The sequence below is a fragment of the Eriocheir sinensis genome, chromosome 22 (genome assembly GCF_024679095.1).
Source record: "Eriocheir sinensis breed Jianghai 21 chromosome 22, ASM2467909v1, whole genome shotgun sequence".
NCBI classification, from domain to species: domain Eukaryota; kingdom Metazoa; phylum Arthropoda; class Malacostraca; order Decapoda; family Varunidae; genus Eriocheir; species Eriocheir sinensis.
Window position 1 is genome coordinate 9,743,490 of NC_066530.1, and position 12,899 is coordinate 9,756,388.

Consider the following 12,899-nt stretch of genomic DNA (forward strand, 5'->3'; position numbering starts at 1 on the left):
GGGCACACAAAAAAAAACAATAATAAAAAAAAGCCCGCTACTGGTAACCTAGTATTCCTACCCTAAGATAACCTTGCAGTCTAGGAGGGTTGGTTATACAAGTAAACACTGTACAAAGAGTCATATATCACGGCAGTCACTATAAATAAAATTCGCCTGCTACACTAACAGGCTGGGGCCATCCAAAAGACCCCTCAAGAGAGCCTGCCTATGCTACGGGCAGCGCACACACACACACACACACACACAAAATAAATAAATAAATAAATAAACTAACTAACTAAATAAATAAAAGTGTGACTAACCTTTCTGATGAACCATGATGTGATATAGGTAAATACACACACACACACACACACACAAAAAAAAAATAAATAAATAAATAAATAAATAAATAAATAAATAAATAAATAAATAAACTAACTAACTAACTAACTAATTAACTAAATAAATAAATGTGAGCCTTACCTTTCTGATGCACCGTGATGTGGCTCGGCAAGGCAGACACATTGATGCGAGGCGGAGCATACACTTCAAGCTTCACCAGTTTGATGTCCTGGCCAGCCGGGTTGACGGCCAGGCAGCGATATGTTCCATCGTCTTCCGCTGTAGCCTGGCCCACCACGACCCGCTCCCCATCACTCATCACCTGCCGGAGGAGTGAGGAGCCTTGCACACAACAGTAAAAATGTAACCGGGTGAAAATGAGTCAGTAGTGAATAGTATGATAGTCCTGGGAAGGTGTCCAGAATATATACTGGTGATTTAGAACAAACTAATTAACCTGGTAGCTGCGGGGATCATGTTTCTTAATGGTCCCTCTAAGCGAGAAAAATGTGAAAAAATCACCCCTCATACAAACCATTTCGTTATATATATCAAAACATTTGTGATCAGTTCATGCATCATCTATTTTGGGGGGTTTATATCATGGCACAAATTTGGCCCGTCGCTGCTACACGGTAAAGCCACAAATTTGGCCCGTCGCTACTACCGGGTCAAAAATGATGTATCTAGCATGAGACCCTGAATACGAGAGATATCAATTCTACTTTTCCTTCTCTTTAGAGGGAATCAAATTTGCCGTGTACTAAAGAGCCGCTCCGTGCAGTATATCTTCAAGAGAGTATATCTTCAAACACAAGACAGTTATACAGGGATGCATCAACCTGGACAAGTGAGAAAAGACACAACACACATAACATGATCAAAGAATGGCCTCTCAAACACCTTCAACACGAGGGGAAAGTTATAACTATACCTTCAAACAAGACAGTTATACAGGGATGCATCAACCCGGACAAGTGAGAAAAGACACAACACACATAACATGATCAAAGAATGGCCTCTCAAACACCTTCAACACGAGGGGAAAGTTATAACTCCATGAGAGACTTGGATTTTTCTCGTTCTTTTTTTTTAATAAAGGAGACGGCTCACAGGGAACAAAGAGTGTAGGGAAAAAAAAAGCCCACTACTTGCCGCTCCCACAACAGATGATAGTATAGAGTGGCCAAAAGAGGGGTCAATTTCGGGTGAAGAGGCGTTTTGATACACTCTTCTTTTTTATACTTTCAGCACTTTTATACTGGAAGAGAGTACTGTATACCTTCAAATGCAAGGGATACATCAACCTGGACAAGTGAGAAAAGACACAACACACATAACATGATCTGAGAATGGCCTCTCAAACACCTTTGCACATGAGGGGAAAGTTATAACTCCATGAGAGACTTAGATTTTTCTCGTTCTTTTCTTTTTTAACCCAGTAGCTGTGGGGATCATGTTTCTTAAGGCCCCTCTAAGCAAGAAAAATGAGAAAAAAATCATCACTCACACAAACCATTTCATAATATATATCAATGCATTTGTGATCAGTTTATGCATCATTTATTTTTTGGGGTTTAATCGTGGCGAAAATTTGGCCTGTCGCTGCGACACGGTAAAGCCACAAATTTGGCCCGTTGCTGCTACACGGTTAACCCGGTAACTGCGGGGATCATGTTTCTTAAAGGCCCCTCTAAGCAAGAAAAATGAAAAAAAAAATCATCATTCACGCAAACCATTTCATAATATATATCAACGCATTTGTGATCAGTTTATGCATCATCTATTTTTTGGGGTTTAATCATGGCGAAAATTTGGCCTGTCACTGCTACACGGTAAAGCCACAAATTTGGCCCGTCACTGCTACCGGGTTAATAAAGGAGACGGCTCAAGGGCAACAAAGAGTGTAGGAAAAAAAAAAAAGCCCGGTACTTGCCACTCCCCCAACAGATGATAGTAAAGAATAGCCAAAATAGAGGTCAATTTCGGGTGGAGAGGTGACTTGATACACTCTCCTTGATCCGTGGCTCCCATCGTTCTCACACTCACGACGCTTTTCGTAAAACCTTGATACCCAAAGTGACCCCCTGATATCACCACTTTGTTTTGTATATTTTTAAAACACTAAAGTCGGTATTATGATACTTTCCTTTCCCACATCATCTACTTCTGAAGGTCAAAGAGGGGATCAATAGGGTTCTAATGAGCGTTTCTTTAGGTTGACGGTACAGAAGAAGGGTCAAACCATCACCAGGGCCATAAAACTACTCCAGGAAATGCCCAAAACTCCTACGAAAGGCTTGTCAAATATCAATAGGGTTCTAATGAGCATTTCTTTAAGTTCACAGTACAGAAGAAGGGTCAAACTACCACCAGGGCCATAAAACTACTCCAGCAAATGCCCAAAACTCCTACGAAAGGCTTGTCAAATATCAATAGGGTTCTAATGAGTGTTTCTTTAGGTTCACGGTACAGAAGAAGGGTCAAACTACCACCAGGGCCATAAAACTACTCCAGGAAATGCCCAAAACTCCTACGAAAGGCTTGTCAAATATCAATAGGGTTCTAATGAGCATTTCTTTAGGTTCACGGTACAGAAGAAGGGTCAAACTACCACCAGGGCCATAAAACTACAGGAAATGCTTAAAGCTCCTACGAAAGGCTTGTCAAATATGTGTTCCTGGGTGATGAAATGTCTTATAATACAACCCTACTTTTCACCCATACGTGGCCCTCACATGGGCTCCAATAACGAAACTCATTTATAGTTAGCGTTAAAAGAGTTAGATCCTGGTGTTTCTTGGGCAACAGAGGAAGAGTTAGAAACGATGCTATAAATATCATTCTCCCAATCCGTTTCTTTCTAGTAAGGCCTCGCGACCCTCCGACCAATACTCTGCAACCACCCATCAACGCTGCCAGATTGTCAAGAACAACAACAACAACAAAAAAATCCTCTCAGTAAAAAAAAAAAAAAAAAATAAAAAGAAAAGAACAGGATCCCAAAAGAGAAGTCAGCCGCTTATATTTCCCGACTTCCTACCCCAAAACTGTCTTCTGGGCTCCAATAACAGAACTCATTTATAGCTATCATTAAAAGAATTAGATCCTGATGTTTCTTGGGCATAAGAGGAAGAGTTTGGCATCAGAAACCAGTAAATATACTATGCTCTGAGTACAATAATCCGGAAATGGTGCCCCCATGAGTCGCAACCCATCAATCTGGAACCCTTTATCCAGGTGGCAGTGTTGGTTTTCCGTTCTCCCTGGTCCTGGCATCAAATCCCCTCCCGCAAAGGTTAATGTTGTTACACCATAAGATTATTTCAACCGTTCCCCAAGCAGACTAACTCTTCATCTTTATTCTGCTTCATCTGATGTCCTTATTATTTCATGCTGGGGTTGGATGGGTCAAAACGTCGTCAAGGAGCTGGACTTTTCACGTTTTTTCATTTATTTATTTACAGCAGGGGAGGCAGCTCAAGGTGGAGGGTTGGATGGGTCAAAAATGTCATCATTCATCTTGGTAAGGAGCTGGACTTTTTGTGTTTTATTTGTTTATTTTTTTACAGCAGGGGAGGCAGCTCAAGGTGGGGGGTTGGATGGGTCAAAAACGTCATTCATCTCGGTAAGGAGCTGGACTTTTTGTGTTTTATTTGTTTATTTTTTTGCAGCGAGGGAGGCAGCTCAAGGTGGGGGGTTGGATGGGTCAAAAACCTTGTCAGTCATATTGGTGAGGAGCTGGACTTCTTGTGTTTTATTTGTTTATTTTTTTGCAGCGAGGGAGGGAGCTCAAGGTGGAGGGTTGGATGGGTCAAAAACCTTGTCAGTCATATTGGTAAGGAGTTGGACTTTTTGTGTTTTATTTTTTTATTTTTTTACAGCAAGGGAGGCAGCTCAAGGTGGAGGGTTGGATGGGTCAAAAACCTTGTCAGTCATATTGGTGAGGAGCTGGACTTCTTGTGTTTTATTTGTTTATTTTTATACAGCAGGGGAGGCAGCTCAAGGCCAATACACAAAACACAACAAAAAAAGAAAAAAACAACACTCAACGGTCCTCCAACAAAAGAAAATAGAGCAGGACCCCAAAAGAGAAGTCAAGCAGGCCAAACGGAAAGTAACAAACACCTCCCAGTTATCTATTCACGGCAGCTTCCTGTGGACGAAAATCTTGCGCTCTTGCTGTCCAGTGCTGCTTACCTTGAAATGGCGGGGAAGAGGCGTGTCAGGGTTAAGCGTCCACGTCCTGTTGGGGGCCGGCGAACCCTTCCTCAGGTGACACTCCAGCACCGCGTGGCCGCCCTCCGTCACGGTGACCACCTCCACCTCCTCCAGGCCCTCCAGAGACCCCTGCCTCACTCCGCTGGGAGGCCCTTCAGTGATTTCTGGGGGCACTGGTAATATGGTATGCGATCAACATTTTGTGAGGAAATGTCAAGTGTTATTACATCACAACTGTACCTTCTTGTTTGAACAGAGGGTGACTATGATTTCTGGGGCACTGATAATGAGGTATGCAATTAATATTCTGTGAGGAAATGTTGAGTGTTATTATGTCGTAACTGTACCTTCTTGTTTGTACAGAGGGTGACTATGATTTCTGGAGCACTGGCAACACAGTATACAATCAATATTTTGTGAGAAAATGTTGTGTTACTACATAATGACTGTACTTTCCTGCTTGTACAGAGGGTGACTATGATTTCTGGGGCCACTGGTAACACAGTATGTGATCAATATTTTGTGAGGAAATGTTATGTGTTACTACATCATGACTGAACCTTCTTGCTTGTACAGAGGGCGACCATGATTTCTGGGGGCACTGGCAATAAGGTATGCGATCAGTATTTTGTGAGGAAATGTCAATTGTTACTAAGTCATGACAGAACCTTCTTGCCTGTACAGAGGGCGATCATGGGCACATATGCTCAAACATTTTGGAGTTACACACCCACATTTACTAAGGCTTAAGACCCCTGTTGAGAACTGTTTCAAAAGCTTTAGAAACACAAGAAAGCAAAGCCATAGGACGGTTGTTTGAGGGATTAGAGCTGCCACCCGTCTTATGTACAAGTTGTATGCAGGAAGGAGGTGATATGGATGCAAGAAGGTTGTTTCAGAGTTGATCAGTGAATGGGATGAAAGAATGAATATGCTGGTTAACTCTTGCATTAGGAACTAGGAAATACAGATGCAGGAAGGCTGCTCTGGAGGTGATCAGTGAATGGGATGAAAGAATGAATATGCTCTGTAACTCTTGCATTAGGAATTAGGACAGCATAAAGATGAGCTGTAGTATTTATGTGGTATATGCATTTGTTGTATTTTATTTTTCATTAAAGTCCATTATTTTTCCCCCTCTCCTGGCATGGTACCTCACCAAAGTTCCTCAAGAGCACTTACCCAGAACGGCAAGGGAGAGGTCCACGTCCAGCAGGCCGGCCAGGTTGGCGGCGCTGCACGTGTACACCCCGGCGTTGTGGCCGCCGGCGCGCACCACCCGCAGCCACTGCCCGTTTCTCTCTGATATAATGTTTCCTCTGCCGTTCACACCGATGGCTGAGCCTCCTTTGCTCCACGACACTGACGGAGCTGCAAAGTTTGAAGTTCATTAAGGGTGAAGTTAAAAAGTATGACTACAGGATCATTAACCTGGTAGCAGCGACGGGCCAAATTTGTGGCTTTACCATGTAGCAGCAATGGGCCAAATTTGTGCCATGATATAAGCCCTCCAAAATAGATGATGCATAAACTGATCACAAATGCTTTGATATATATTATGAAATGGTTTGTGTGAGTGATGATTTTTTCTCATTTTTCTCGCTTAGAGGGACCATTAAGAAACATGATCCCCGCTGCTACAGCGTTAAACATTTGGGTTACAGGGAGACATACTTTTCAATTTCAGTCAAGATAACAAAATTCCCATTGGAGGCTGTGAGAGGTACCCCAGAAACACTCACCCCTCCTGTGTTTACCCAGGCCAAGAGACACAGCCTGCCCAGTGTGTGCTCAGGATGCAGCAGCCTTCAGGCTGTGAAGAACTCCCACTGGTGCTTCCCAATGTGCTGACAACCCTTCACCCCTTATACTACCATCTCACCCTGCACCCTCCCCCAGTAAAGGCACCCTGCACCCTTCCCCCAGTAAAGGCACCCTCCACCCTTCCCCCAGTAAAGGCACCCTGCACCCTTCCCCCAGTAAAGGCACCCTGCACCCTTCCCCCAGATAAGGTGACTAAGATCCAATAACAGGAACAAAACATTACTTGCATGGAACTTGTCACTGAAGGAAACAAATGGCACTCCACTCTCCTGTATAACCTGACATCTCATCTGACATCCATGCTGATTCAACCAGGAGGGACACACACACACACACACACACACACACACACACACACACACATACACGGCCTGGTAGCTCAGTGGTTAGAGCGTCTGCCTCACAACCAGAAGGACCGGAGTTCAATTCCCCGACCTGGTGAAGATAAGTTGGGTTTATCTTCTTTCACGTGTAGCCCCTGTTCACCTAGCAGTGAGTAGGTACGCGACATAAGGCAAGAAGTTGTGACCTCGTCGCGGTGTGTTGTGCGTGAGTGGTCTCAGTCGTACCCAAAGATCGGTCACTGAGCTGGCTGTCTCGAGAGAGACCCGCAGCAGACCAAGAGGTGAATTACACACACACACACACACACTGGTTGCTTCACCAATCCTCTGATGCCAACCCCAGAGACTCCTCCAAGCAAGTCTCCATGCAGGCCCCTTCCTACTCTAAGGACATTTTCTTTTTTTTTACAGCAAAGGAAGCAGCTCAAGGGCAACAAAAAGTAGGTGTAGAAGTAAAAAAGCCTGCTAATTGCTGCTCCTACAGGTAACATGGCAAGATCCATTCATTTGCTAAGGCCAAGAGCCTCATGGGGACCTTTTCACGTCTCCTCAGGACAGCTCTAGTCAGCCACTCCTATGCGACACAGCCCTATATAGGTTCCAATTCTCAGTAAGCCTAGCTTCAATTTCCTCCAGTGCCTCCTTCAAGGGTAAATCACTCTGACCTTGGGCATTCTCCACTCCACTCCTTTGCAGCTTGAAGAGTTTCCCATTTGCAGGTAAGGCAGTGTGAGGGCCTTTTCTACTTTCAAGCATACAGCCTGGGATCTTTTCTTTCACTATATTCTCATGCTTCCTTGACACAGCAGCTTGTCCACCCCTTAAGGGGGGCAACAAAGGGTATTCTTTTAACAAATATATTTAAAATCGGACATATATGTTTTTTTCGCTCAGAATGGCCGGGATAGCCAAAATTGCCATGTGGTGAGGTTTGTTTTCGTAAAATTAAAGCCCCTCACCCCTGGAAGCCATATTTAAATGGCCCGCACTATTGCGTCATAGCCTGACTCGCGCGCCCATACACGCTGTATCATTCATTGCTTGTATGTACATAAAATTTGCATTAGAATATTTTTTTTCTCCGTAAATTTTGCCATCTGTCATTCCTCTCGTGCCGGATCGTAGGGAGGGTGTGAATTGAGGAGAGGAATGTGGCGGAGCCAGTCCCTACCCAGACAACAACAGGGAAGGGCACGCAACCTGTTCGTTTGTACTCCAGCCAAATAATGGTCCTCAGAAATGACGTACAAACGCAAGTTGAGTAGCAAGAGAGCCACCGATATGAAGAAGGCTTATCGAACAAGATGGAGCGGCCAAGACCAAGAACAGAGCAGTTTAGGAGCTTATGAAGCGAGTCGTGATCCTGCCACGCTCACCCGCCACTCATCACCACCACCACCTGCTCCACCACCAGCTGATTCATCACTCCCTACACCGAGTACCTCATCACGCCCTTTTCCACCACCACCTACTCCATCACCACCTACTCCACCACCACCTACATCACCACCAGCTGCAGAATCATTGCCACATGAAACATCACTGCAGCTCCAACAACAAATTCTGCACAGAGGTGTTCAGTTGAACCCTCCTCCTCCCGATACAAGCGAAACTTTCATCACCGTGTCGCTTTCCCAGCTACAGACACTCATCGCAAGACAGAAGTGCCCAGTACGGTCGTGCAGGAATACCTTGACCGTAACCTCTTCTACAATGAGGAAGGTGGCGCCTTCTGACACCCTCACCTGCGAGTGAGTAATACTTTTTTATAAAAGGGGGACCAGATGCCTTATCATCTCCAGCAAGTCAACAAGGTATACACAATCATATGTGAAAATTTCATGCCAATCAGATAAACACAAATGGCAAGACATGGATAAAATGGAAAAACAATCTTTAGGAGCCAATATCTCTGAAAATAGTTTTTTACACTTCAAATAATTTCACAAAATCAGGAAAAAGTCTGTCCAACTTTTGTTTGGTACCAACTAAAACTACAATTCATGAATTTATGAAATTTCAAAAATGTAAAAAGAAAACGGGACAGAGCAGAGAAAATTGTAAGTGAAAAAAAATTGCCATTTTTTTTCCTCGAAGACAAAACAACATATCACAATTTTATAAATACAAAATGTAGATATGTAAACAGTTTCTATTTTTTTTTTCACAGCGATTAACTGAAAAATAAAGTCTGTGAAACAAAAAAAGAAAATTACACTTTATTTGAGTCTCCACTATACCTCACCCAAATTTCATGAAATTCACAGAATGTCATATATTTACAGAAACAAATAACATACTAAGATTTCAAAGCTATTGGACAGACCATATGGGCAGGAGGACCCCCCTTAGTCGCCCCCCTTAAATATGCACATTTAATTTCCTCCAATGCCTCCTTCACGGGAAAACTATCCTCTTACCTTGGGCATTCTCCACTCCACTTCTTTGCAGCTCTAAAAGTTTCCCATGTGAAGGTATGGCAGTGTAAGGGCCTTTTCTACTTTTGAGCAAACAGCCTGAATTTTTTTTTTACTACTTTCTCATGCTTCCTTGACACAGCAGCTTCTCCACCCCTTAAATTTATACACACATTTGATTTCCTCCAGTGCCTCCTTCAAAGGGACCTTGGGCATTCTCCACACCACTCCTTTGCAGTTTCAGGAGTTTCCCATTTGAAGGTATGCCAGTGTAAGGGCCATAGCTGGGCGTTATCGCGATAAATTATCGCGATACTTTATCGCTGATAACAAAATCGGGTTATCGCCCATCCGCTACTTATTTAAACATATATCGGTATCTTCGTTACTTTTGTAACCAAACTAGCAATAATCGCTACTTTTTCCGCCTCTCAGAAAAAAAACATTGTCTCCTCCCTACGGCTCATGCATGGCCCAGGCGCCCGGTGTTGTATGAAAAAACTTTGGGGTATGAAATATCTTCGGTGAAGAGATTTCATACTTAGATCATCAACATTAAAACACTGGGTTATTTTTTATGTTGGGCTCAAAAATCAATATATCAACGAGATAAATCTTTTAACTTTGCCCCAAAAGATTATTCACTGCCTCAAATTTAATATTCCATATTCGTTTGTGATCATGCCATGGTATTGAAGGCACCCGGTGTTGTGTTATTTGGTTCCCATCATCAAAAGCTGGCGCTTTTGTTTACAAACACTGGTCTCTCGTGAACTGCGCATGTTCAGAGCAGTAAGCGTAGCCCTGTACAGTCTCACAAAGCTTTTTAACACATTAAGAGTTGCTGGAAGGCTGAATCTGACATACAGTACCACTATTCTCGCTGTTTCTAGAACGACACTGCGTACGTGTCAACGTGTTGTTTTCAGGTTTTGTAAGTTTTCTACAAATACAGATAATGAAAATTTGAATTCATCAATGTTTTTTTTTTTATTTTAAATATCAATATAGTATCGTTTTCCCCTATCGGACTTATCGCTAGCTAGTATCAGAATTGTGGATTTATATTGGGTATCGGGTATCGGTTATCGCCTATATTTGTGTCTCCAGTTAACGAATATCGGTTATCACCGATAAGGTTTTCCATTATCAGTTATCGGTTATCGGGAATAAGGTTTTCTGTTATCGTGCCCACCTATGGTAAGGGCCTTCTGAGCATACAGCCTGGGGTCTTTACTTTCACTATTTTCTCACGCCTCCTTGACACAGCAGTTTTTCCACCCCTTAAATTTATACACACATTTGATTTCCTCCAGTGCCTCCTTCAAGGGAAAACTATCCTCTGACCTTTGGCATTCTCCACTCCACTTCTTTGCAGTTTGAGGAGTTTCCCCTTTGAGGGTATGCCAGTGTAAGGGCCTTCTCAGCATACAGCCTGGGGTCTTTTCTTTCACTATATTTTAATGCTTCCTTGACACAGCAGCTTCTCCACCCCTTAAATTTATACACACATGGCAGATCAGTACTTACATGGGGTGGCCTGCACAGGACACTCCAGGATGATGCTGTCGCCTTCCTTCACTGTCAACTCCGTCTCTGCATCACTTGGAAGGTGTGGAGGCACTGAAAATGGTAGGCAAGAAATTTCAGTCTAGGATATCAGATTTTTCACTTCTAGGGACATATTTTTAAATGTATCAGGCTCCCATTATGACTTCCAAGGCCACAGGGAAGATTAACCAGGTTTTCATGGGTGTTTTTCCAGTTCAGTGTGCAGAAGTGGAGCAAACTATCACTGGGATCACAAAACAGTCCATGAAAAACCCAGCAACTTCTACGAGAGGCTTTTCAAACAGGCAAACTAAGGGGCAGATATGTTTAAAATTACGGACTATAATCTTACCTCAGGAGACATTTTACAGTAAAGGATTCTCACCACCACCTCACAAATCCCTGACAACGTACCCATGACTTCTAGCGTAAAGTTGGCTGTGTCTTGCCCGGCGGCGTTGGTGGCGATGCACGTGACCTTCCCTTCGTCTTCCGGTGTCACTCCCTTGATCTGCAGACGCTCACCCCTCTCGAGAATCTGGTTGAGGAGATTTTGTAGTCTCGTATTAGTTTCAGCGTTAAGTCCATATACAAAACATGCTTATTAGAAGTGAATCTCATGTAAAAGTCAACCCTTAGGTCTTTGTATAGTTTCCCTTGTGTTCATGTAAAAGTCAACCCTTAGGTCTTTGTATAGTTTCCCTTGTGTCCATGTATAAGTCAACCCTCAGTTCTTTGTATAGTTTCCCTTGTGTTCATGTATAAGGCAACCCTCAGTTCTTTGTACAGTTTCCCTTGTGTTCATGTATAAGTCAACCCTCAGTTCTTTGTATAGTTTCCCTTGTGTTCATGTATAAGTCAACCCTCAGTTCTTTGTATAGTTTCCCTTGTGTTCATGTATAAGTCAACCCTCAGATCTTTGTACAGTTTCCCTTGTGTTCATGTATAAGTCAACCCTCAGTTCTTTGTACAACAGTTTCCCTTGTGTTCATGTAAAAGGCAACCCTCAGTTCTTTGTATAGTTTCCCTTGTGTTCATGTAAAAGGCAACCCTCAGTTCTTTGTATAGTTTCCCTTGTGTTCATGTATAAGTCAACCCTCAGTTCTTTGTATAGTTTCCCTTGTGTCCATGTAAAACTCAACCCTCAGTTCTTTGTATAGTTTCCCTTGTGTTCATGTATAAGTCAACCCTCAGTTCTTTGTATAGTTTCCCTTGTGTTCATGTATAAGTCAACCCTCAGTTCTTTGTACAACAGTTTCCCTTGTGTTCATGTAAAAGTCAACCCTCAGTTCTTTGTATAGTTTCCCTTGTGTTCATGTAAAAGTCAACCCTCAGTTCTTTGTATAGTTTCCCTTGTGTTCATGTAAAAGTCAACCCTCAGTTCTTTGTATAGTTTCCCTTGTGTTCATGTATAAGTCAACCCTCAGTTCTTTGTATAGTTTCCCTTGTGTTCATGTATAAGTCAACCCTCAGTTCTTTGTATAGTTTCCCTTGTGTTCATGTAAAAGTCAACCCTCAGTTCTTTGTATAGTTTCCCTTGTGTTCATGTAAAAGGCAACCCTCAGTTCTTTGTATAGTTTCCCTTGTGTTCATGTAAAAGTCAACCCTCAGTTCTTTGTATAGTTTCCCTTGTGTTCATGTATAAGTCAACCCTCAGTTCTTTGTATAGTTTCCCTTGTGGCCATGTATAAGTCAACCCTCAGTTCTTTGTATAGTTTCCCTTGTGTTCATGTAAAAGTCAACCCTCAGTTCTTTGTATAGTTTCCCTTGTGTTCATGAATAAGTCAACCCTCAGTTCTTTGTATAGTTTCCCTTGTGGCCATGTATAAGTCAACCCTCAGTTCTTTGTATAGTTTCCCTTGTGTCCATGTATAAGTCAACCCTCAGTTCTTTGTATAGTTTCCCTTGTGTTCATGTATAAGTCAACCCTCAGTTCTTTGTATAGTTTCCCTTGTGTCCATGTATAAGTCAACCCTCAGTTCTTTGTATAGTTTCCCTTGTGTCCATGTAAAAGTCAACCCTCAGTTCTTTGTACAGTTTCCCTTGTGTCCATGTAAAAGTCAACCCTCAGTTCTTTGTATAGTTTCCCTTGTGTTCATGTAAAAGTCAACCCTCAGTTCTTTGTACAGTTTCCCTTGTGTTCATGAATAAGTCAACCCTCAGTTCTTTGTATAGTTTCCCTTGTGTTCATGAATAAGTCAACCCTCAGTTCTTT

At 42.7% G+C, this 12,899-nt stretch overlaps 1 protein-coding gene across 4 annotated transcripts in view; it reads right to left on the reverse strand.

Annotated features, from left to right (window-relative positions):
* LOC127002010 (hemicentin-1-like) overlaps nt 1-12,899 on the reverse strand; it is a 251,350-nt gene that overhangs the window by 126,149 nt on the left and 112,302 nt on the right. For all 4 annotated transcript variants that reach the window (XR_007755636.1, XM_050867330.1, XM_050867331.1 and 1 more), the window contains exons 55-59: nt 11,099-11,222; nt 10,664-10,756; nt 5,731-5,919; nt 4,528-4,721; nt 469-649 (exon numbers count right to left, since the gene is read on the reverse strand). Coding sequence is in view for 3 of the 4 variants with exons in the window: in XM_050867330.1 (XP_050723287.1) it covers nt 469-649; nt 4,528-4,721; nt 5,731-5,919; nt 10,664-10,756; nt 11,099-11,222 (781 nt within the window). In the remaining variant the exon portion in view is untranslated. The remainder of the gene's footprint in view (nt 1-468; nt 650-4,527; nt 4,722-5,730; nt 5,920-10,663; nt 10,757-11,098; nt 11,223-12,899) is intronic.